Source organism: Anser brachyrhynchus, assembly GCF_964034855.1.
Source record: "Anser brachyrhynchus genome assembly, chromosome: 4".
NCBI classification, from domain to species: Eukaryota; Metazoa; Chordata; class Aves; order Anseriformes; family Anatidae; genus Anser; species Anser brachyrhynchus.
The window spans coordinates 14,295,124-14,320,248 of NC_137698.1; the positions used below are offsets into that span (position 1 = coordinate 14,295,124).

At 41.0% G+C, this 25,125-nt stretch overlaps 2 protein-coding genes across 16 annotated transcripts in view; one reads left to right on the top strand and one right to left on the bottom strand.

Moving 5' to 3' along the window:
- The window catches only part of LOC308195061 (uncharacterized protein), a 535,750-nt gene that overhangs the window by 446,033 nt on the left and 64,592 nt on the right, over positions 1-25,125 (top strand). For all 12 annotated transcript variants that reach the window (XM_080591884.1, XM_080591886.1, XM_080591888.1 and 9 more), the window contains one exon: positions 24,906-25,023. In XM_080591884.1, coding sequence (XP_080448010.1) covers positions 25,018-25,023 — 6 coding nt within the window. In that variant the 5' untranslated portion in view covers positions 24,906-25,017. The remainder of the gene's footprint in view (positions 1-24,905; positions 25,024-25,125) is intronic.
- The window catches only part of TECRL (trans-2,3-enoyl-CoA reductase like), a 67,921-nt gene continuing 54,721 nt past the window's right edge, over positions 11,926-25,125 (bottom strand). For 3 of the 4 annotated variants that reach the window (XM_080591876.1, XM_080591877.1, XM_080591875.1), the window contains 8 exons: positions 24,888-24,993; positions 23,091-23,163; positions 21,667-21,710; positions 17,947-18,004; positions 16,581-16,666; positions 16,138-16,183; positions 14,469-14,557; positions 11,926-13,831 (listed from right to left, as the gene is read on the bottom strand). In XM_080591876.1, the coding sequence (XP_080448002.1) occupies positions 13,709-13,831; positions 14,469-14,557; positions 16,138-16,183; positions 16,581-16,666; positions 17,947-18,004; positions 21,667-21,710; positions 23,091-23,163; positions 24,888-24,993 (625 nt within the window). In that variant the 3' untranslated portion in view covers positions 11,926-13,708. The remainder of the gene's footprint in view (positions 13,832-14,468; positions 14,558-16,137; positions 16,184-16,580; positions 16,667-17,946; positions 18,005-21,666; positions 21,711-23,090; positions 23,164-24,887; positions 24,994-25,125) is intronic. The other variant, XM_080591878.1, reaches the window with a different exon arrangement.

Genomic DNA, 25,125 nt, shown 5'->3' on the forward strand with positions numbered 1-25,125 from the left:
ATGTCCAGGGAGCACCTTCAATTTCTTTTATTTTGCCTTTGAATTCTGGCTACTGTGCATTAAATAAGATACTTTCTTTCTGTGTCTCACAAGCATGTTCTTTTTCTTCAAAAGATTATTGTTTAGACAGCCAAAAGGAAGGCAATTGTAGCATAGGATGATCATTGGAAAGAGAAAGATACAAGACCTCCTTTAAATTTTAGGAAACATGAAATGCTTTCTACCTTGTTTATCATTACTCAATATGAGCTAAGGCATTTACAGAATGTATGCTCTCCAAAACAAATTTAAAAGATAAAATATTCTAATTGCACTTTTTTTTCCCCTTCTCCATATTAGCATTATTATTTTAGGAAAAATAGCAGAATATTGTCAGGGACTGTAACTTGTTACTTTTCTGTATGACTTAGTCCTGTGCCATAATTTCAAAGCGTATATCCAATAACACAAGTTTCCTTTTAACAGCAGCTTTAATAAGTCATCCTACCTCTGCACAGCCTTTATTATTGCTGGGCTCTTTTTGTCTTTTTTTCTTCACGTAAATACCAGTACAGACACATTTTTAATATCCTGTGGATACCAGTTTTCTTCTTGAGGCCATTTTGTTCTGTGGAAAGACATGTAGAGTCTTTAGTTAACAATAATGTCTTGTTCCCGTGTGGCAAAAGTAGATCCTCCTGCGGTCACTTTCCAATCTCGTTGTTTTGTCACAAACAGCCTAGAAAAGCTAGAAATACAGTTACAGAAATGAACAGTAGAGAAAGAAAAACAGCATAAGAAAGATTTCTAAAGCTATGCAGGTTACAGGGTATTAAAATGTACATGGCTGTATCATATTTCTTTCTAGAACCCAATTTTGTCTTCACAAACATGTTATACAACTATTATTCCTCTCACATACTAGGCTTATCATCTCCGTGTCCTTTCCAGCCTTCCTCATGTCCTCTGTGTTAGCTCTAATAAAAGGTAATCCATAAGAAAAGGTTCAAAAGACCAAGCTGACCAAGCTCAATTAGTTCTCTGATGAACATAATCAAAGCCAGACCTTCAACTGAAAGGGGTGGCACTTGTAGAGACAGGATAGAGCTTGCTCACTCTGTGTTTGAGCACAAGTTTTATCAGAGTCTTTTAAACTTAGACCATTTGGCTTTATTACTGTAGTACCTTAGGCCCTCTTGCCCTGTACACAAGCCAACTGGAAGGACACTCGCAGCCTTGCTACACGTAGACTTCAAGTGAGTGGCTAGAGCTAGGCACACATTTTTATTTGTCTGTCCATGGTAAGGAAGTCCCCTTGCAGCATGCTGCAGAAATGTAATGGTTTTTGAGGCAGTTCTGTCCAGATATGTTGTGTTAAAGAGGGTGGAAAACACAAGGATTTGGGCTGGGAGGCGGAGGAGAGGCAGTAAAGAGGCAAACAGGTTGGGCCATGGCACCAGGATTTGGGAGCAAAATCCTTATGTCTGTCCATGCAGGGGGAAATCTTAAATAGCAAAATGTGTTTTATACATCTTAACTAAGCAGACTAATTCATTCAGGGACCTAGGTCCCTCTTACTTCTATACCATGATTCAAATTAGATTTTCTGTACTTCTCGGCATGGTGTGCAGTCGATGGAGTTTCCCATACTTATTTCTGCCCTGAGACATCTGCACGTGCAAGATACTATATAGGTATTTGGAGAAGAACAGAGGAATACATTTTTAAGGGCTCTTCAGACAACGCAGGTCAGTTCTCAGAAAGTTTTGTCCTGCAATCAAATATTTAAAAATGCTCTCACAATAAATGTATGCCTGTCTGTGATACTCACTAGCAGCTTGTTCTAACCTTACAATGCTGGAGACAGTCCTGTAATTCTCAGCGGGTGCATTCTCACTGAAGCCCCATAAAAGGTAATGGGTAATTAATATCATCCAAAATTCTTCAGTAATGGCTGGGGATAGCAGAATTTAGCTCATATTTCCTTTTGGGACCATGAAAGTTAATTTCTATACTTTCTGGCAAAAAGGCTGATTTTTCTATTCTGAGTGTTTTTATTTCGAAGCATGTAAGCAACAGCAAATGCATGCACTTATAGTTTTGTATCATTCTTATTGGAATTTAATTTGTTCCTTTACTAGTGAAGGAAGATCTGAAACATCCTCAAAGTTTAACGAGATGTTAATGTGCTAGAAAGAGCTTTTGAAAGAGCTTGTTTTAGTCAAAATATTGCAAGAGTGTTAATTCTGAGACTTTCAATAACACTAAAAATGTTTATTGATAAATGCCTCATTTTCTTTTAATAACACTTGCTTTAATGTTGCTGTAAAAGGCATCAACTTTGGCTTAATGATAGAGTGTTAGCAGTTAAAAATCTACCTTCAGTGGTTATTTGTATTTTAAATTTGGCATTTTCATTTGATCCCATATGCTTTTGACAACCCTGGATTGAATTAAAGCAGGATCCCAGGCACCTTATAATGGCAAGAGAGCAGTTAGATCTTAGGCAGCACCTGAGCTAATGTCTCTTTTCTAGCTGAGTGATAGCCAGGCAGTTTGCAGTGCCAGCAACTGCAGTTAAATCAAATTGACTTTTAGTGTTAGACCAATGGTGCTAATAGGCTGGGTTGACTGTCTATGAGTGGATATGGAAAGACAAATACATTAAAAGCAGAGGTCACGCTTATCTTTTGCTTTCGGCAGCACAGGCTTAACAGTGTGAAGTTCGTTTCCCCTCCAAGAAATTATAGTTCGTCCAGTTTATCTCAAATGAGTTCGCTAATGAAAATCTAGAAGGATTTTTCCTTGTCACATCATCCTCCATAACTCAAGACTTATTGCCCTTGCATCCCTTCATGCTCAGATGGGAGTAGGGATGTTTTTCCTTTTTGCTTTTGCATACAGCATCTAGCACAGTGATGTCTCGACCTTTGCTTTAGGTGTTAATGCAACAACTAATGAGGAGCAAGGAAAGTATGGGAAACACGGGGAGGCTGTGAACTGGCTGGGGGAAATATCTGGTAGGAAATACGGATCGCTGCTGCTTCCAACAGCCAACAGAAAGAGCAGTAGGCACCCTGGCGAACTTGCAGCAATATTCCTCTGCTGATTTCCTGAACTTTTTGCCAATGCTAAAATAACGGCCTTTTCGCACAGCTGAACACCATGGGCAGTGGAACAGTTTTAATAGTCCTCTCAGTTTTGAATGTCAGGTACTGAGGGCTGCAGAAGTCTTGGCCCATCGGTTTGTGCGGGGCTTGATGAGCGTGTGCCTGTGATTTGGCTCAGGGTAGTGCCCAGAAACCTCTGAAGACTCACGTCAGGCAGATTAATAGCATCTCTGAAAGGAGTTAGCCTCAGTACAGAGTAACTAGCACCAGCACAATGATAGCATTGACAGCACAGTAATAAAACCAGTGTGTTCACAGCTGATGGCTTGTACCATGCAGTGAGGCAGGATGAACAGAGCTGCATTTCAGGAAGAACATCAGCAGAAGGCTGCAACTCCTGCTTGGGGTAAGAAGTAGGAAAAAGGTGGTGCCAGTAACCAGCAGGATCCTCTGCCTGTTGGTCATGTCTGAGAGTGCTCCCGGAAGCTCAGCAATGTCTCACTTGTTGTATTGTAGTTAGGGGATCCAAGTGGGATATCCTTTAAATCCTGCCAGCACCCACAAGATGGGACAGGAGAGAGATCTCTCACTTCTGAGCCCTCTTCTCTGCTGAACCGTGATTCACAACGCAACACCCCGAGCTGCTGACTTGGCAAGTACCTCACCCCAGTCTCATGCTACTTGGAGGGCACATACAGAGGGAGCAACTTCTGCATGCTTGGGCTTAAGGAGCTCAGAACCAGTCCCACTCGGTGCATTCCCTGCTGCTGTGTCAGCCAGGAGAGGCCGTGTCCAAATGGCTGAACATCAGCCGTGCCATGCTGCCTGTCACCCTGTCTTTGGAGAGTACAGAAATATAGGGTAGACAAGGTGAAGGAGGTCCAATGCTGGAGAGAAAGCATGGCCAGGGCCTTGTGCTCTTTGTACCTTCAGTTATTCAGCATGTTCCTCGGAGTTGGCCGAAGCCATTTTCCAGAATGATTTTTCTTGGAAAATGCTCTTTCGTCAACGTCTGAAAGCTCTGTAGGAAGATTGTCAAAAACTGAATTCAGACAGAGAGCTTTGTTTTGAAGAGTTTCGTTTCACCCATCAGCAGTGCTGTCAATTTGTATTAGTTCAGATGATAACAGACATTTTTAAATGCAGCTGTTGTACTCCGTGCTGGGAATCGCAGTGATTTTTACCGTGTAGCAAGGAAACATTTTAACACTATGAAAATCCAACTTTTTACTCAAACATTTTGACACCCAGAAAGTTAAAATTTTGGTATGGTAATTTGATGGTTTCAGTATAGACCAAGCTTGAAATCCTGCTCCACAGAACATTTTGAATGTGCAACAATTTTTTTCTAATTTGATTTAGGGAGGGCAGAATAGCAAGCCAACTGTGTACCAAAAATCTGGAGCTTCTTGCAAGTTGAAAATTCCACGTTTTGTTTCCCTCTAATACCAAGAGAGAAAAGGTTAATCTGAAAGTACACTGAAATTCACATTTACAAAATCCAGTCTCCACAAGGCCGTGAAATCCTTAATTTGTTTATTTCTCCCATAAGAATATAAATCACTGTTGCATCCCCCAAATGTTTGTGAGTTTATCAAAAGGAGCATTTATTCAGCATTCATTCCACTCTGTCATTAAATCCTCTGGATTATATGGCTGTTGTTGTCTTTTAAATTCCTGGTAAATATGTTGCTGACAACCAGCTGTTCTTTTCAGTGCATCATAACCAAGCCTCCTAGAGTAGATCATTAGTCTGCTCGCATCCATCTATTTTATTTATGTCAGTCAGGGAGATTACAACAGCCATCTGCAACCGTGGACAGCTTTTGTTTTGCAGGAATGCACTATGGCACCATCGAGGGCAAAGGGATGTGGGGGACAGGGCAGAGCTTCAAGGATATCAGGTCGCTGAGGGCAAGAAGGCTTGCCAAGAACCCATGGTAGGGACACCTCAGTCTCTGGTGACTTTTTCCCTTCTTGCCCCAAGGCTGTTTTGAGCCAGGTAGGCTCAAAGATGGGGAAACATCTGGGGGCTGGAAGCATGGGCAAGGCACAGGGCACCGCCTGGTTATCTTCAGGAGCCAGCTGGTCTCAGAGAGCTTCTGCACCATCAGTTTCCTTCCCGGTCCCCAAACAGTGCGTCCGTGCCAGCAGCAAACTCATTGCTTCAGCTAGGGGGTAAGGAGAGAGGCAGCCTGCTCCTCACCTGTTTCTCCTCCACATCTCATGGATGGAACAACTTGGATGCTGGCCTCTTGCCTACCTTGACTGTAAGGGTAGCCCGTTCTCACAGCGAAAATTTGGGTGCATGTTAAGCCTTGGTTATGATACAGTCATCTTTCCTTTGTACTCTTAGCCCATGCTCCATTTGTTAAATGGAGTGTCAGAGCTTTCCAACTACACGTTTCCCCCTTGGCAGCATGCTGACTCCTGCTGCTGCTTTGACTTTTCCATGGTCTGATACATCAGGCTCGGTTCACTCTCAGTTCAAGCTGTGTCAGAGACTCCCATGTGCACAGTGGTCAGAGGTTTTCTCTGCTGGGGAAATCAACCTTTACATTTTCCAGCTTGCAGGATTCAGCCTAGCTGATTCTCTCTCTGAAAGCAAGGGGATGCTGTCCCTCACACTCGTAATTTACAGGAATTAGCAATGAAGTGATGCTTGGTTTGAGGGAAAGAAGCACTGCGAGCAACTGGGTCTTAAAAGGGAGATTTGGAAAGGGAGGTCCCCACTGGGAATCGGTAAATTTTGGTTTCTGGTGAAAACATAAATATTCAACACTTTCTGTAAATCAAAAATCAGAAGGAAAAAAAAAACAGTCATTTTGGATTGATTGAACTATTTCTCTCACAGCTTACGCTGAAATACGTAGTATTTCATCTGTCTGTGAAATGCAAGCAAGCTGAAAGATTAGTTATATTAATTAGAAAAAATAGTAAAAAAAAAACCCTATCTGAAACACTTTCAAAGAACAGATGGCTTTCACTTCTTGCGGCTGTAGAGTGTTTTGCTGCAACATAAAGGCATGCAGCATCTCCTCTGGCGATGAAAGAAATTGAAATGGAAAGAAAATCTTGCAGGGAAATTCACTGGCAGCTCTAGGTAAGCAGTAGAAATAACAGGCATGATTTTTGCTCCCTCTAACCTTTGTTGGTTTCACTGCCTGCTGCAGGCTCACGGGGCCTGAATCACTCTGCTCTGAATCAGGGTAAGGGACTGAACCTGGGGCTGCAGTAGACTGGTGGCTGCTCCTTCAGCTTAGAGGCTGACTTTCCTTCAGCAAGATAACCAGGGATTTCTCCAACAAGGACAGCAGTAGACTGAGCCTGCCCAAAAGTGCCAGAGAAGCAGCCCAGACCTGGTGAGAACCTGTGCACAGACTGCTTTTGGGACACTGCAAATCACTGCCTGAGATCAAGGTGTTAGGACATCTGCTTGCCCTCAGCTCTCTGCCCTTCTCCCCATCAGGACAGCAGCAGCAGAAGCCCCGTCTGCAGAGGTTTATTGTGTCAGAGGGTGGTTTTGACTGTTTTCTCTACCAGCTCGCCGGGCTTAACCTTTTGACCATCCTTCAGCCTGCCTCATAATGTGCCTATTTTATCGACAATTGCAGTTAAAATGGAAGGCAGTTCGGCCAATCCTGCCTGCTGCCGCTTGAAAATTTTGTCGTGACCTTGTTTGTGTCCTTAATTCTTGCTGGAGATGCTCATCTCCTTGCACTGTAACCAATGAATCAATTTTATTTTCTCTGCTCCAAGTGGGGGGTGGGAGTTTCTCCCCCCTCCGTATCTCCAATAAGAAAACTCCTGCAGTTTTTCTCTCTTTGTAACTGCCTATTGATTGTGTGTGTCAACCATATGTTTGTGGATGCTGAAGGATTTGATTTTATTTCTATTTGCTCAATGGTATCTGAAAAAAAAAATGACTGCTCAAAGGGCTGCTGAGAAGTGGGGATCTTGTCAGCGTGTTTTATAACACATTATTCACATATAATTGCAACACGACGTTGTGATTACACGAGGCATTTCCTTTTTTTTTTTTGCTTGCTTTAAATATGCCCTTTGGATGACATATGCATCTGCAGTCCCAAGGCTACAGAACTGCAGTAGGCAAGGTTGCCTCCTGTTGCACGTGCCTAGATTTAGTGCCCTTACACAAACTGCGTGCCCGTAAATAAAAATCATTTTTCAAAGCGTTTGCAGGCAGTGGCTGCTGTGCTTGTTTTTGTCGGTCTGGGCAGCCCTGTGCCACTGAGAGCCAGTCGGCAAACCACCGGCTGGCACGTACCACGAGTTGCTTGAGGGATGAGAAACTAACATCGGTAGCTTCTTCAAGGATGACAAACTGCATTAGCTGTTTGGCAGGCTTACCGGGAGAGCTAAACCCATCTTGCATCTGGCTTCAGCACCTTGGCCTGGAGTCCACGGCACATCTTCTAGCAGAGATGCGGTAGGCTTGTGGCATCCCAGCCCTTGAGCTGCTTAAAGAGAATTTGTGGGCTGAAATATCTGGCTGGGGCCACAGCCCCTGGGTAGAGCAGCTCTGAAAAGGAGCAGCAGTGGCTGAAATGGGCTTTGCTTCATCAGGGACTCAGACCCATCAGCACAGGAGCAGGGTGGTTGTGGAGAGCTGTCATCTCCTACTTACGAATGACTCCTGAATTCCCTCTACAAGCTCAAGCTCTCTGGCACAGTCGTGTGGCTGCCCTGAGGGTTTGGTGTCGCAGTTCATAAGTGCAAGAAATTTCACCAGCTTCTCTGGTAGGAATAGCACTTTATTTCCCTGACAAAAATGAAGACGAATAACTGCACATAATAAAACAGCATGCTTTTGTTTAGTCATTATCAGTAATTCCCTGTGTAACTTGCAGTACTCTGTGCAAGTCCATGGTGTGCTCATAGAGCATGAGTGAAAATTATTGTAAAATTGGCATTTCCAAATGAAGTGCAAGAATATTTGAGGTACAGTTTCCAACAAATATTTGCATGTTATCAAAATAGATTACCTGTTTGTTTAAGTGTTCTCAGGGTACTATGTCTTCTAAAGTTAATTTCAGGTCTGTAAGCAAGATCAGCACTGCCTTTATTACATTGCAGTAAATCTTTATTGTATCTGTGCTTCCCTCTCCTGGGACAGATGTCCAAGGCACTTAGCCCTTGGGGAAACTACAGCTCTCAGATTACCACAGTCCTATTCACTTTGTCCTTGTGTCTGTACTACTGCAATATCTTTTCCTTTTACCTGCTAGGGCTCTCTACATAAGAACACATTTCAAACGTATGTGAGATTATGTTGCAGCTTTTATTTCACAGATTTATGGTTTAATAGTAAGATGCTGTTACAAACTTGATTAGTTAGACCTGGAAGAATTACTCTTGTGTTTTGCAGGGAGAAGGCCATGAACAGCTGCAGAGGTTAGGAGCAAAGGAAGTGTGTAGGAGAGTCATTCGGAAGTTAGGGTGTGTAGGGCAACAGGGCTGAAATAGGTAACATAGATATTTTATCTGTAGCCTTTTGAAATCAGGAGTTGGTTTTCCTTTGACATTACTGCATATCTCAAAGCTCTAACAGATAAATAGTAAGAGTTAGAATGAAAGCCATACTAGTCCAAACGCAAAGCACATTCTGCAAAGAGATGACGTAAACCAGAGGGTGGAAGAATACAGTGTTCTTATGTGACAGTGTTCACTGTTGGTTTCAGAACAGGTACTTTGTTTTTCATTAGATGCAATATTGGAGATGTCATCTTTAATCCATTTCTGTCAAGCTCTGTTGTCAGAAAGAGTGAAATTTCTCTCCAAAAAGACATATCTGTTAATCCCTAAAAGCACACTGCAGCCACATTCTAGTCCTTCCAGCTCTCTAATCAATGTTTCATTCTGCAAGGATGCCCTTGAACCTAGGAAATGGCTTCATATTATGTCCTAGAAAAAAAAAATATTTTTTTTTCTTTTCTCATCTTCAGGAGAGGGACGCTTTTTTAAGTATTTGTTTATTTTGTAACTCAGTGTCATGGTGCTCCACCAGTCAACTGAAAACTCATCGACTTTTCACTATGAGTAAGAGCAAAAGAATGCTTGATGGGGTCTGTTTTCTTCTGAGCCTGCCCTGTAGTGCTTTAAAAGAAAGAGCCCCCAGATGGTGAGAGCTGTAATTTTAAAAGAAGAGCCTTCCTTGTTGAGAATGGCAGAGTATTTGGAACAGCAGAAGGGATCACGGGTAGAGCTATGTTACTTTTTCCCAGGAATAATGTCATGTATTAGGAGGAAGCTGGCTAATGATCAGAATTCTTCAACAAAAGATGTGAAGTTTGCTTTTTTAAATAAGGAATTCATTAGCATTGCTGAATACTCTTATCATATTTCTTTTATCTATAAATGATTTCCTCTTGCTTGGTTACTCAGCCTTCAAATGCTTCAGAAGTTGGATAAAAGCAGATAGATGTTAGAACTCTAGGTATTGTGAAGGTGTTAATATGTGGTAGGTTTTTTTAATCCAAATGCACATACTTCAGGAACCGTTAGCTTGTCTTTTCACTTGACAAAAGAGGCTTTAGATTTACCATTATGTTGCAAGGCAATTCAGTGCAGAGTATTTCAGTCGCACAGTGACTGACGCCCCTCACGTGGTCCACTTCTTGTCCAGACGGACCAGAAAATGTTTTCTCAGAGCCATCCTCACAGGGCAGTGCCAGAGTAAAAGCCAGTCTCTGGTGAGCTAGGCAAATAAATAGCCAACCACTGGTGCCATGATAAAGGCCCAGGGCAGCTCTACTCTTGGTTCCAATACCTGCAGAAAGAGTTACATGTACAAGTTGCATACATAGCTGAACACTACGTCTGCAGAGAACGTTAGAAAAAAAATTTATTCCATGATGCTAAGGCCGTATGTTATGAAAACTGCCTTTAATTGTAGCTATACAGCAGCCTTTATACACTCACCTGTGATAAACCAGGCTTTTCGTAGTAAAATATTATTCATGTAGATACTTGTCACTGTGCAGTGACAACGCAACACTTCATTTACGTTTATCTGTGGAACGCTGGAACTGGCATACAGTACATTTCTCTAAAAGCTTTCATGAATGTTAATGACAGGGAATATAGCTTGGAGACAAAACTTGTGCCTAGGAAAATACAGAAAAGGGAAGCCAATAAAGCATCATGTGGAAAATATTAGCTTGCTGAAAAACTCTTTATGGTTTGAATTAATTTTTAGTTCAGCAGCACTTCTTAAAACTATAAATAGATAAATAGTCTCTTGCTTTCCTATAGCTTTCTCCCTCTTATAGTGTACTTTAGAAGTCTTCACATCCAATGATTTTTATTTTATTATATTTAGCTATCACTGCAGGCTCTCTTTCAGAGAACTACTTTGCTATCAGGTTGCTTTATCTCAGTTCCTAGTGTGATAAAAGCCAATTTAGAGTCACTTTCTTTATACAAAACAATGGAAAGTACAAGATATTTTGATGATAATGGAATGTTTAAAAAAGGATGACCATCTGCCTGTTCACTTCTCCTGCTTTCAGTGTTCTATGGAAAGATGAAATCAGTGAGACGATCTTCAGTCCTGTCAACTGGGAAGATGTGTTAACTGTCTTATAAGACAAGCATATGGCTGGGTCTTAAGGGCTTTTTCAAACTGGGCATCCAAATGCAGGCTGCCAAGCTGTGTACAGGAGCATCTGCCACTTCGGTTCCCCATCACAATGCCTCACTGCATCACCAGAGAGCCTGAGCTGGTGCCTGCTCTTGTCAAGGTCGGCATTTCATGGCAAGAGCAGGCGACAAAAATGTAGATTTGTGAAACCAAAGGCTCCACTTTAGGCTACCCCATTTGAAAGTCTTGAAATTAGACTTTGAGAAAGATGAGACTTACCCATCTGGAAGATCACAGCAGAAAACCAGCAGCAAGCTCCTGGGTGAACACAAAGGGACCTTGGTGTGAGGAGTCTCCACCGATGGGAGAGAAAGCAGTACTTTGAGCAGTAGTGTTCACACCAGCCTTACTGGGCAGGCCAGGAAGGACTCCGTGGGACTTCAGCTGATTATTTTCACACTGTCCCTGCCAGAACTGTTGTCTAGTAGGCTCATGTCTCTGTACCTTGCTGTATTTGTGGTCTTTTGGCTTGGATGGCCTAGCTTCTGAAGAGTGTTGAGCAGGAATTGCCCCAGTAGATGCCCTACCTGTGCCAGTAGTTGTGCTGGCTCCCTGCATCTAACCAGAATCTGTCTCACTCCAACTTTGACCACTTGATTCTTCTGCTATACATTGCTCAGCCTCCTGCTTCTTGTGACAAACATCATTATGTTGCGTCTAAGATGGAGGCTGGCAGCAGCATCAAGGAAGCTCAGGCTGGCCACTGGAGCAAAAGGCAAGGGTAAGGAAAATCCTGAGCACCACAGGGCTGTGGGTTCACTGCCCTACAGTCCGTCACCTTTCCAGGTGAAAAAAAAAAAAAAGAGAGTGAGCTCAAAGGAAAAGAATTGTTTTGTTTGTTGCAAGTCGTAGATTTCATGGCCCCCACAGGGAAGCAGGACTGAAAAATTTCGTTCACGTTTCCCTGATTATTTTCCCATGTATGCCAGTGCATGCAGAGTGCTGTGATGGTGACATCCTTCACAATGTCTGTTGACTAACTAACTCTGTATTAAGTGGCCAAAGTAGGGTGCAACTACCTGAGCAATGGGTCACATTGGATGTTGGCTCATTCCCTTTGACCTTGAAAGATGATGGTATTCTGGCACTCAGGTGACCCTGCCCGTGTCTTCCTCCTACTGATGACTCTGAAAAAGTTAGGTCTGTGCTTAAGAGAGAATATTGCCAAACGTGTTTTCAGTTAACCATTTATTTCCTCATTAGCCCTTAATACAAGAAAATATCAGAGTATTTTGAGCTCAGTAAGGACTCTGTTTTTCCCAAGTAATTAGTAGTCATGACAAAGTTTCCCAAGAAAATGCCTGTGTGGAGATAATTGTTTTGTTTCAGAACATACATGATGCTTGTGGCTAAAATTACTGGCAAATACAGGGAGATAAGTTATCTGTTCTAATCACACAGAACTTGCCTTGAAAATCACAGAAGGTAGAGTAATAGAGAAAGATCCATGAATGTGCAGGAAGTTGGATTTATTGCTATTTGTGAAGTGACTTAACACAATTTAGAGCAATTTTAGCTAGTCAAGATCACATCAGCGAATCCCAAAATATCTGCCATATTTATTTATTTTTTTCTGAGACAGCCTGTTGTATATCTTCCTTTGTTCTTACCTAGTATTTGCTCCTGCCCTGATTTTAAAACTTCAGTCATTCAATTAGGGAGCCAACACCCTTCTTCCCCTATCCTCACATACTGAATGACCTACTAAAAATCAGAGAGGTAAACAATTCCTGAAGTACTTACTTGGCCTAAACTAATTGTTGAAGGGGAACTGTGCTCCCAGCAATTGGAATCACTCTGGTAACATGCCTTGAACAGACTTAATGCTGCAATAATCTCAACCAAGAGACTACTAGATAAATTATCAAGTTACCCTCCCTCATGAACTATTCAAACTTCAAGACTGCTCAAATGAGACATTTAATTGACCTGAAATTAAAAGAATCCCAGTAACTGGAGTTAAAAACAAAAAGAGACAACATTCTTATGACTCACATGTCTAACACTGGTTGGAAAAAAAGTTTCAAAATATTTCTGTTAGATATAAGTGACTAAAGAGTACAGAAAATACTTTTTCTGAAACAGATCTTTATTAGTAGTCTGGGTTAGACAACTGGGTGTTCACTGTAACTCGGGTTTTCCATTGAGAGGAATAAAACTAAAATAAAATTAGATGTTATCAGCTTAAAAGTTAAAAAAAATATGGAAAGTGATTTATTTACCATGATGAAAATGAGTTATTGTTGCTAATAGGCAAGTTGTGAGACTCTAGATTAGACATTAGAAGAGGAATATAAACACAGTTTTGGGGGCAAATGAACTTTGTTAGAACACTTGGGTTAGTGCTAAGATAACAGTGCCTCTAGGAGACAGACTGCCTACTTTGCATCTGTATTTTGGTATTTCTCTAACAATTAAAGGTTTTCAGGCAAACCTTTTCACAGGCCTAAGGGAGCCAAAAGACCTTGATAAATGTGCAATGGTAGTAGAATGAAACTAGAATTAAGATATACAGAGTTAGGCCATAAATGCATGCTTAAACAGTTCTGATTCTCTTGCTGTTTCTAACTACAATTGTGCTTCTGCATGGCAAGGATGCACTGATTTGCAAATGGAGCTAAACAGTTTTCAGGACTTGAATAACAAATCCAGGGGATCCCCTAGAAAATAATGTCCTGGAAAGTAAAGTAGCAGTGAGAACTTACTGACCAAATTGAAGTGGAGCAGAAGCCATTCAGCAGTGTCCATCTGTGACAGTTCAGATAGGGTCTGAAATTTTGTCAGGATCCCTCTCCTTTTTGATAACAAGCTGTAATCTGGTTCACCTCGTGCCCAAGGGTTTCACAGTGCTTGATACAAGTTAAAGTGAATGGTGTCCAGATGCAGTCGGGCACTGAACAAGAAGATCTTAACATGCTTGTTAGTCCAGAAAGTCTTCTGCTATTTCCAGAACTGTTTAATGTGAGAAAGGGGGTATGCACTTAAATGATGTACCCAAGGTCATGCAGCAAATTAGTAGCAAGTTGGGAAGCAGCTCACAAACAGTCCCCTCCTGGGACTGCGGGGCTGATCTGCCTACCTGAAAATAAAAGAAAACCAGACATCTCTGCAGTGAATCATTTTAAGCCAATTTGCATTGAACTATTTGCTATCAGAATCAAATAAAAAAGAAAGACGGAAAAAAAAAGTTGTAAAAGTAGTCTAAACTGTTTTAACAGCTTAGCAAGTCATCCTTTGATGTGATGCTTTAGAGGAGTTGAGGCAGGACATGCTGTTTCTGTGCAGTTTAATAGATGCAAAAATCCATGCATCTGGTCAACATCTAACACCAAACCTTAAAATCACCAGATCTGAATGCATGCAGTTGAGGTGTATTCCAGCAGTATCTGTGCCCATTTACACTTGCTAAATATCTAGCCTAATATTCAACATAAACAATTTTCTCATCATCTCCCAATTAGCTCCATTGCAGAAAATTAATTAAAAATCTTTTAGAGGGAAAGAAGAATTCAAGAACTATTTTTTTTTCACTTAATTAAAACCTCTTCTTTTTGATCTGTTATTTTTCTGAAAAAGATATCCAGTAGTTTGTCCTCTTTGGTTACTGAATTAAATGGCTCATTTACTCTGCATTAGTTATTGAGCTGTACACTTAGGCTTCAACTCTTGTGAAGGGCTCAGAAGATGATAGGAATCATAGCTGCTTTTCTCCGCACCTCTGGATAAAATTTCTTCAGGTACAGCTTGTGTTTCTTTTGGGCCCAGAGAGACATCTGGATGACCATCAGGAAAGCAAAAATGCCGACTATCAAGAAAAAAGGGAAAAAAAAAAAAAAAAAGGATCGTGTTTTCTTTCAGCGCTTGTTTCTGTGAACACAGGAGGCTTTAGGGAAAAGTCTGCAGTCTCTTCTGTGGGCAGAGACAAGTTAACCCTGCCCTCGTTCTCAGCCTTGCAGTGGCTGTGGTAACGTGTCCTGAGGCTCACAGCTGCCATGTCAGAATGCATGCAGAAGATGTTCACATCTTCTAGAGACACCCTGAAACACCTCTGGCCTCATCATAAATCACGGCCTCCTTGGGCCTCGTGCAGTCGCGGCACAGAATTCTCCCTGACCACACACGACTGTTTCTCTGATTTGCTTCTGGCCTATAAAACTGCTTCATTTTTACCTTCAGCTTCCAACCGCAACAGGGAGCTGTGCTGTAACGTTTTGTTGTACATCTGGACCCTGGAGCAAGCAGACAGCCGCAAATTAAGCTGCCCAGCAGTGAGGTCTCACAAAAGCCTCAGTGTAGATGCATGGGCCCCTGCTGTGGTCATGAAGGCTCAGTAAGAGGTCTCTTAGGTTCCCCTCCTTTCAGGCTGAGAAGTATACAATGTTTTGCTTTTTTTTTTTTTTTTTTTTTTTTTTTCCAAATTCAGTACCCTTTTTCTCCCTTAAAATGAGCTGGGGGGATCAGATTCATCTGGCATCTGGCCAAGTTATGTTTGGGACAGTCACTGAAAGGATGTGCACACAGCATCCTTTGCTGTTCTCTGCCCCCGGGAATGCAGCCCTACAATGTCCCTGAACTTTCAGATCATTTCCATACCTGGACCTGTAGCACAAAAATGTTTTATCTTTCAAACAAAATTAAAAGTTTTATTTTTATTTTGTCATGATGGAGTTTAAGTCGCTTCTGAAATCCCTTCCTTTTTCATTTGTAAACCACGTGGGGCTACTTTTTGCAAGTAGTTTTTATTGTTTTCTGTTTTGGAATGGAGAGATAATTAAAAAGTGAATGTTCTGGAGAGCTCAGTCCCGGGGAGTTCAGTCCCAGGGACCATATTTGTATGGGTATTTAGGGCTCTAAGGATTCAGGAAAATACTGAGCAAGATCTGCAAACACTGCTAAGCAGGTTGATGTTAGGAATTGGGTGCCTGATAAAAGCAAATGGGGAAATCCTGACACCTGTGTGTGTCTTTACTCATTGGAACTACTCAGTATGTCTTTTTAGCTCTTCCTATTAGAAGTATCATTCCAGGTTTACAGTGAAAAGAAAGTTCCCTGTATCATGTTTGACTATAAATGAAAAATATATTTTTTTAATTAAATTTCAAAGTTAATTTTCACTGTGAAAAGTGAAGAAACAATAATACTTCACAAAAAAAAAAAAAAAAAGTAGGTTTAGATCCAAAGAAGCTGACTGGGGGTGTTTCAGTAGTGTTCATGCTCCCCACAACTTTCTGAGGGTAGCACTTTGAAGGTTCGTACAGTCCTGTCACAGGGGAGATTTGATGACAGTATATCATGTGCTGTAAATTTGGGGCACGTTTTAATTTTACAGAATTCACCTCCACAAACAACAATTTCAGAGCTATCTCTGCTGTATTTCAAACTTACCTGGCAGTGTTTGTGTCATCACTGTGAAACTGATCCAAGAGCCAACCTGTCGCAAAGGAAGAGGCATTGTTAATTGTATACACAAAACAAAAGGGAAAATCTTCACAAGAAGAGCCTAAGACTTTGCACGAGAGAGAGAAGAAAAACAGGTAGAAAGGGACCACCCAGCATGCTGCGTGAGGGCGAAGAGATGGGGGGTAAATCATTTGGTTGATGGGGACTCTGTAATGGAGGAGAATATATTCAAAAGTCATGCTATAGATGTGAGGGAAGAGAAGGGCTGGTGGAGAAACATTTGTGGGAGCAAGGAGACTCTGGAACAAAAATGCTTGATGTATAGGGAGATGTGTGGAGGAGCTGCAGATTTGCTGTGGGCACAGGCTGAAAGTTTTACACAACCTAACAACCCGCCCTTAGCAAAGAAACAGGAGAAAGTCATGTACCTCATATGTATAGTTGGGACAGGATACCAGCAAGAAGAGCCATGTGAAGGGGTTGTAGGTTGGACTTGGAAAACAGGCTTTACTTCCTTTATAAAAAAGGGAAAAGAAAAAAGAAAAAGACAAGTCTGTGGTTTTATTACGGGGAGGGGAACAAGGCCCTATAACAAGCTATGTGACAAGGGTCACTTTGGTCAATGCTTCCAGAGTATAGTCATAGTCTGGAAATTTTGTGAAATCTTTGAGACAGCAAAGCTGCATTTATCCCAGTGAGGACACTGCTTAGCAAGCCATGCTAAGGAAAAGTTTGGCATGTCCAAAGCATAAGACCTTTGTTCGGAGGAAGAGAGAAACGAGTAGTTTAATGTGGACTAGCCAGCAGGAGAGTGCTAAGGGCACTCTTCTGGGATATAAAGGACGCAGATGTATCTTATTCAGCCTGACTCATGACCATGAACCTGTCCCCTCTTGCATCCTCATCCTTCATTCCTGAGCAGAACAGGAAAACAACTCCAGAGCTAACAGCACTACTCTCTACAGCCACTGATAACGCTTATATAAATTGCAGCATTTCACTTTTCGAGTTCTGGAAACAGTTCTGTCTTTAATACTTGTAGGCACTGAGAATGCTTAAAAAAATGATTTTGCTGCTTTTAAACTGCTTTAGACTCCTTGCAATAAACAACATAAGCACCGGCCTAACCACAGTACATCAAAAGCTTTCTGGAACAGAAGAAACTGACTTCAGCGTATGAAGTTGATTGTACCATGGTGAAGTATTTTCTTGAATAGGATGCTATTGTGGGAAATTACACTATTATTACCTGAAAATATATTTTATTTTCTAGTATATCCAGTATATATAGGTTTTATTTGCAAGGTATAAAAGATCCTGAAAAAAAAAACATGCCTGAAGCAGCCTTTAAAAGCATACATATGCACACTTAGATAGATGTCTGTGTTAAGTATTCATGATTTTATCGTGTGTTTGTACATATGTGGATGTGTATCTGTGCGTGAGATGGGTATATCTAAACCTCAGCAATTTCACTTTTAAATTTTTGAAACTGATTTAAAATTGAATTCTCTGTTGTCAACAGGATGCTTTAGAGGAATTCCATGCTTAAATTCACACTTAAATTGTAGGTGTGTATAATTAAGATAAATTTGCTACAAGTTTTAGAACAACAACAAGTGTTGTTAATATTTCCTTGTCACCACATTTATTTTGAGCACATCGTACCGATGGCAAGGTACCTACTTAATCTTTCTTTATTCCATGCTTGTAGATACATAAATTATTATATACCAGCAGAAGATGGATAGGTTAAGCACACTTCAGTCTTAAATAGACAAATATGAAACAGACCTGAGTGATTTTGGTGAGCTAACGCTACGTTGATAAAGTGATTTCCAGCTTCACACATCTGCAAGACATTAAAAACATCTTTTCAGTTGTATGCCTAAAATGCTAGCTGCATTACCGTGCATAACCAGAGTGCCCCCCTCTCCCCTACAGCTTTGTCTCTGTCTCCAAAATATACTCTGGAAGGACTTCCACAGCCACCCTATGGGAAATGCATGCTGTGCCCTTTGTCCAACACACAAGTGCCCAGTGAGGGAGTGCCATGGGCAGAAGCTGGGGTGAGAGTCTGGAAACCAGTAGTTAGGTAAATCGTGGAGGAAGAAAAAACAGGCTGAATAAACACATAGTGGTTCTCTGAACCACTCTGAAAAAATTCATTTAATGGATAATAATCAGGAATTTAAAAGTAAAGGGAGCCAACATTATTCCTTGTTCTGCTACTCTCTGCTTATGCCATTTCCAGCCTAACCAAATTCTCACACTTGATATTTAATATTTAGATGGTTAAAATCTTTAGAAGAGGCACCAGGTCTCCCTGTTTGGTTACATAGCATGTAGAACAAGGTGGCTTCAGGTTTGCCTGGAAAAGAAAACCTATCAGTAGAACAACCTCATTTTGTATTTTTCATTTTCCCTTGTTTTATGAAGAAAATCAAAATGCTAGTACACATTTCAGTCTTGGACTGAACTTTTTTATTCAGTTCTGGGTTTGAAGACCGATTTCTTCTCTCACACTGAAAAAATGCAGTGTTAAAAAGTTATGTTTTCGTGTATTGTTTATCACTCTTAATTTTTTTAAGCTGGCAAAAATCAAGAAATTAGAATAATAAGGAGGAAGACTGCTAAAACCTAGAGACATTAAAAGTGTAAAGTCACAAAATTAATACAGAAAACAAGTGAAATATGATTTTTAAGCCACTTATGAAAAAGGCAGCCATAACAAACTTTAATGAAAGCTAACTGAAAGAAATAAATAAGTTCATTTTGTATTGAAACGTGCCATTATCTGAAAGAACATTGCAGATAGCATTGCTGAAGAATTTTCCCCTTTTTGGCAGAGAGATTTCTGTGTTTTTTGTTAGGAAAGTTGAAATCAGTTCTCCTGCTAGCAAAGCTGTTATTCTGCATGGATAGGTAGTCATGGGTCAAATCCTGCAGTCCTTTTATTTTTTTAATTACAACTACCTAGCTGTCATCTATCATAAACACCAGATGTGAAACATTAAATAGGCAGAAAAGGAAATTCTACTATAAAACATTATATCAGGAGCTGTAATTTTAGCCACAGCATTAGAAGTGCATTTAATTTAGGTACTTCTGATTACAAACTAGGAACATGATTGTTTCTGTTTACAATTGCTTCAAAAAGAAAAAAAGGTTAAAAGTTTAAACTGTTTTTGTGAAACACTGTACAGATTGAAAGGTGTGCTACCTATATCACTGTGGAGAAAAACAGATTTATACGCTATAGATAACATGTAGTAATTCCATAATTGATTGTAAGTTAAAGCAGGGAAAGGGCATTTCTGCTGGGATTCTCTTTGGCTTACCTTTGGCTCTGCAGCTGCATTCAGCTAGTAAGTAGCTCTTATGTCACTCTTTAGAAATGTGGCTGGTAATGCTCTAAATTGAGAAGTACTGCTAAACCTAAGCCAGTCTTTAGTGTCTCAGAAATATAAAAAGTGGGGCAGTGGAGAAGTGCAGACAGAAGCCTTAGCATCTTTATGAGGCTGAACTGTTGAAGCCTACATCCTGTTTCTCCTCTTTGCATTCCACGTGTACCCTGTAAGATAACCATCCCTGCACAGCTTTGAGCAATTTCTCTAAATAGGAAAATCTTTCAGAAGGGCCTGGTGACACTCTTCAAATTACTCTGTACTGTTGTTTACAGCAGCTATGGTTGCATACACTTAAATCAGGATATGTACTAAAGACAAGTCTTAGAGAAAAAATAAGTCTTACAAATATTTCATTCATATGTTTAAGAATCTTGTGAAAACAGCTTCAAATCATTTTCTTTTGTATGTTGCTGTTTTAAGTTGTCAGAGAATCTGCCAGCACGATGTCTGAAAGAGAAAAGTTTTGAGTTTCCTTGGGTATGAATTCCTCTAAAGAGCTGTAGGAATTCAGACCACAGATCTTCTGATGCAGAGCTCAAGAGGACGGCTGTATTGTGCAGCAAACATCCTCAACAGGGCTCTTGGCTTGCCTTGATGGCATCCTTTTCCATAAAAGTTATAGTAGAGCATGTCACAAGGATGTTTCCTTTAAAAAGGATGTCTGCTCCTTTGCAGAGATCTTGTCAAGGGCTAGTTTTACTGGCAACTAGTTTGCTTGGTTTCAAGTAATCCCTGAGCTTCGAAAGGGCACAGTCAGGCTCTGGGTGCACCACTGCGCACCACAGCCTCCTGGCACCACACTATGGGACTATTGCTTCCAGCTGCACAGCCTCATGAAGTAAGCCTCTTTGCATGAGGATTTTGCATGTCTTTGCTGTGCCTTATTTGGGCAGGAAAAGCTGAGGACTGCATGGCCAACCCCAGAGATGAGCACTGCCAAAACTGTGATCTTTAAGGGTTCTGATTTACGGAAGCATTTGTATTTCGCACAGGAGCTGTTTGAGTGCTTTTCAGAATAGTGTTTGTCTGAAGGACAAGATATATTACTTTCTTCTCTTCCTGTTGTATTTCTGGAAATTGATCTGCAACTGATTTTCAAAGAGGCTGGCTGCTTCAGTTACCCATGCTTGCTTGGGTAAGTTAATACTCAGCATTTCCAACTGCAATGCCAACAGAGGATGGAAGAGAATACACATTTTCGTGTCAGAATTTCTTATCTTACTGAGCCTCTGTCCTAGGATATAGTTATGTTCATTGAAACATCAGGTTCAGCAGTCACCTGTGGGTGCAACTATTCATTTTCCTCTCTTCCCAGCAAAGACTATTTTGACTCTCCGTCTAGTTTGCAAGGTTTTAAATCTCTCAGGAGGCTTTTTTTTTTAACCTGTGTTGAGTAGCCTGTTTGAAATACATCCTTAGAATGATCCAGGTGAATTGTTTCTTACAAAGACTTCCCAAAAAGACATCGCCTTTAAAAGCCACCCCGATTGTCTATGGCATCGCTCTGTTTTCAGATGAGACCAAAACACTCTCACCCATTATTTCTGCCTGCCATAACAGCCCACAATGGAAGGCTATCCAAACACCAAAAGTGGTATATCTCACTCTATCTACACAAAGACAAAGTCAAGCAGTCTGAAAAACAAATGCCACCAAAAATCCTTCATCACCTGTGCTTCCCTTGGCTTCACCCATTTTGACAGGGATTTTTAATTGTTTTTAATATCTACCGAGGGTAAATTATTCAGGGTACAGAGTTGGAAAGTCTACTTAGTGTAAAGTTCCTCTGTCTTAGAACCTTTTGAGTTCCAGTCTGTCTAAATATTATTGTTTTGCACAGTTGTGAGTAGTAATAATCCTGATGTAGTTCTCACAGCTCTCAGATGCAGTGCATTACATTAAGCTCTGTATAGGCAAGTAATACGAGGAGACTTCCTGGCCCAGAAACCTTGGTAGATTATCACTAAATCCAGTCAAATGACACAGGACTGGGAGAGTGGACGTATATACACACACGCATAGCAGCATTACTGCATTTTGCTAAATCATAAGTTGTTCCTATTGCACAATCATTAATATATATATATATATATTTTGTACTTACCAGAAAACCAAGGGCAGCAAGAGACACTTGTCTATGGCCAAATGCTAGAAAATAGAATGAAATGATAAATTGCATTTTACAGTATGCACATGGTTTGCAATGGGTGAAATTAATCTAGTGCTGAGGAGCAGAAATACTTCTTTCCTGACAGGCTCTGCAAGGAGTGGATATTATCACGCAATATGAAGACAATGTAAATAGCAAAGGCACTCTAGAAATGCCAGTCTTTTCACCACTGATCTCAAGGTGGTTTTCACCTAACTTTTCCTATCATTTGTCAGCTTCACTCATCCAAGTACTTTGTCAAAACAGTTGGTGGTTATAATCCTTGGAAAGGCAAGGGGAGGGATGAAGTGAACATCAGTGGGAGAACCAGGCTGGCAGTTACACCTTTATCCTTCTGTTTTATCCACAGGCCTTTCTATCTCCTTGAGCAGAGAACCCAAGACATAAGCTAGCCATTATTTTTTTGAGTAGTGAGGCTTTACTGTATCTGCTTCACAGTCTCGCCATGCAAGAGGTGTATTTATCCTTCGCAATTTTTACCTGCCCTTCACCTGCCATCTCCTTTTTGCTGTCGTCCCCAGACCACTCTAGGGCAGTACCATGTTCATCTCCAAAGTTACAGTTTTCCTGTAAACCATGGTCATGGCTGAGGGCCATAAACCATATGTACGTCCTTCACTTCACTGACCAAGCCTCATCCAGCCTTTACTTTTGCAAGCGTTTTTTCTCTGGCTGGTGCATGGCTCTGTTTGCCAAGGGCATATGCGAAAGCTCCTGCCCAGAATGGGCAGCACATGTCAACAGCTGAGTATGTAGCTGCTAAGCAGATGTTCTTCATGGGCCCTTTGTCAGCCTGGTCTAATTTACCACTCTTGCATTCCCTTCTGTAACTATCTGCTCGCCTTTCCTTACCTGTCGCCAAAATAACCATCTTCGGATGTGGCTGTGGAGGTCACCTTCTCCTACATCCAAAATAACTCTATCCAGCTAACTGTGCCAGAGGTGCCAGTGTTGACCCATTATATAACTGCCATTTTAAGGCAGTGGCAAACAATTAGAAGTTAAAGGAATAAACACAGCTTCTGGCTTCAAGCTGCATCTTGAGCAAAGAGTTTTCTCTATAAATAAAGAAGCTGTGCCTACTGATGGAATGGCCCAGACTGATAAAAATGGTGTCTCAGAAGGTTTCAACCTTGTTTGCAGCATTACTGCATTGCACATTAACTATCAGTGACCCAAGAGGAGTGTCACCTGCACACCAGCCTTCCTTCTGACAGGGAACAAAGGCCAGTCTCTGTCCAGGTTAGTCATATCATCTGATGTGAGGGCCGAAACAGCTACTGATTTTGGGGGACCTAAGGTTGCACACCAAAAACTACGTAAAACAAAGGTTAATTTTGCACTCTACTTATACATACATGGTGGCGTATATCGCGGATGGTTGATGTAGTATGCGATCCAAGAAGTGAATCCCCAGTAAAAGGCGCAGCCCTGGTATGGACAAAAGATACTTTTTTTTTTGTTGGAAAGGATGCAAAGCAAGTATGAACTGCAACTATAAATTCTCATAAGTGCAAAACCCAGATGACTACTCAAAGACTTTGCAGTGGCTTTGTGAGTTACAGAATATAGATCTTTTAAGATGTTATGAAGCCACTAAAAATAAATAAATAAAAAAAAAAGGATGCACAGTGCAGATTTTTCATTGTTGAATGTTTTTCATTCCTGTTGTAGGGACTGACATTTGTTTTCTTCTTATTATTTGATTCCAGCACTGAAGGGCACATTTCTCTGAGTTGAACTATTAAAAGCCTGGGGCTGGTTAAAACAGTTGAGCTGTGACAATACCTTAAATTCAGTATTTCCAGGCAAGATAGAGCTAGCCAAACGGAACGCTAAAGCAGCTGAGATAATAAAGGGCACATCCAAATAGGCCTGGTTTAAACTTGGTGAAAAAAGGCCCTCGGTGCCTTTGAGCTATGTACTGCACCTACCACCATAGATTCAGCCCAGTTCCATCCATTTGTGAAAAGCCAGCACCCCAGCTACCTTTGTTCGGTGACCAAAGCCATGGGCTTGGAAAAGCTCAAGCAGAGATAATTTCATTGTGTTCCTGCCCTTCTTAAGGGTCACTGCTCCCATCCTCCGTACAAGAAAAAAAAACGAACTCACCAGCCAGCCAGCTGAAATGACCGTGGAGGCTGGATAAAGCCTTTCTACGTGTCAAAGTTAAAGGTCCCACACTTTGTACCTTCTCAGGTAGTGTGCTGGCACTGGCTACAGCCCCATCCCAAAGTAGGGCAGCAAGTCAGACTGAAAGTCTTCTCAATCTTTCTATGCAATGCCACTCTGGTGCATGTGCCACAGATGTGAGGGGACAACAGTTACTGTGGGTCTTTAACTCCCACATGCATGGATCACTTTAGAAATGGCACTCTGGCGCCTAAGCCATATAGGTGCTGTAGCTTATATTCCTCTTTATTTTTCAGAAACGTGTATTGTAACACAGCATCTCTAGTTGTGCATATCTTCTTAGCTCCTTTCTGACTCTGGAATGGAGATATCCTGAACGTATGTTTATCTTCTTCACAAAAATGTTAAATGTCTTGCAAAACTTTGCAAGAGAGGCTTTTCAGGGATGGGGAGTGGGGTAATGCAAAAGGAGTTTCAGTGAGTGAAATAAAAGGAAGGAGAGCTTATAATGACACATGGCTGAAATTTGGAAGGCTTTTGGGAGACAAAAGACTTTATGTATCTTCCTTACCGAGGCTTCCGTCTATAGAATGAGAAATATATATATATATACACACTTGTATTTGTAATTAGTTTTTAACTTCCTAATGCAACAGCTGTCTCTTGCACTGTATTCATATTGCACCAAGAAAGTGGACTGTGATTTCTGTCAGCATTGCTAGTTATTGCAGCAGCGTATCTCGTAATAAAATAGCATTCAGTCTGAAAAATATCCTGGACATGACAATCAGCCCCTTGGGTGGATGAGTCAAAGTGGACACTGACATGCAGGAGCTAAAATGGACATAGATTTCAATTCATGTCCTTGGGGATATGACCCTGAGATTTTTCTCGTATTTATATTTTGACTAGTCGTAATCGCTGGAGCTAGAAAATAAATTATTTTTTATTTTCCTATCTTCTTCCAAGGACTACTTCAACATGAGGATATTCTCTCTTGCCAAAATAATAAGCACAGTCACCTTTATCATATTTTTCAGAGGAGTGTGCCCTCCAGAAAACTTGTGAACAAATAACGTCTCCAGAAGATGTCTGATGTAGTGTAAACAATGGCAGAAGCAGGCCAGGCTGGAGGGGGGGAAAAAAAAGGAAATGAAGGTAAGCAAAAGATTGATTTTTATTACCTAACAGTTTAATGTCACGAAAAGAATAAGGACTAATATTCCAAAACTGCAGAGTCACAGTGAAACTGTGGGATTT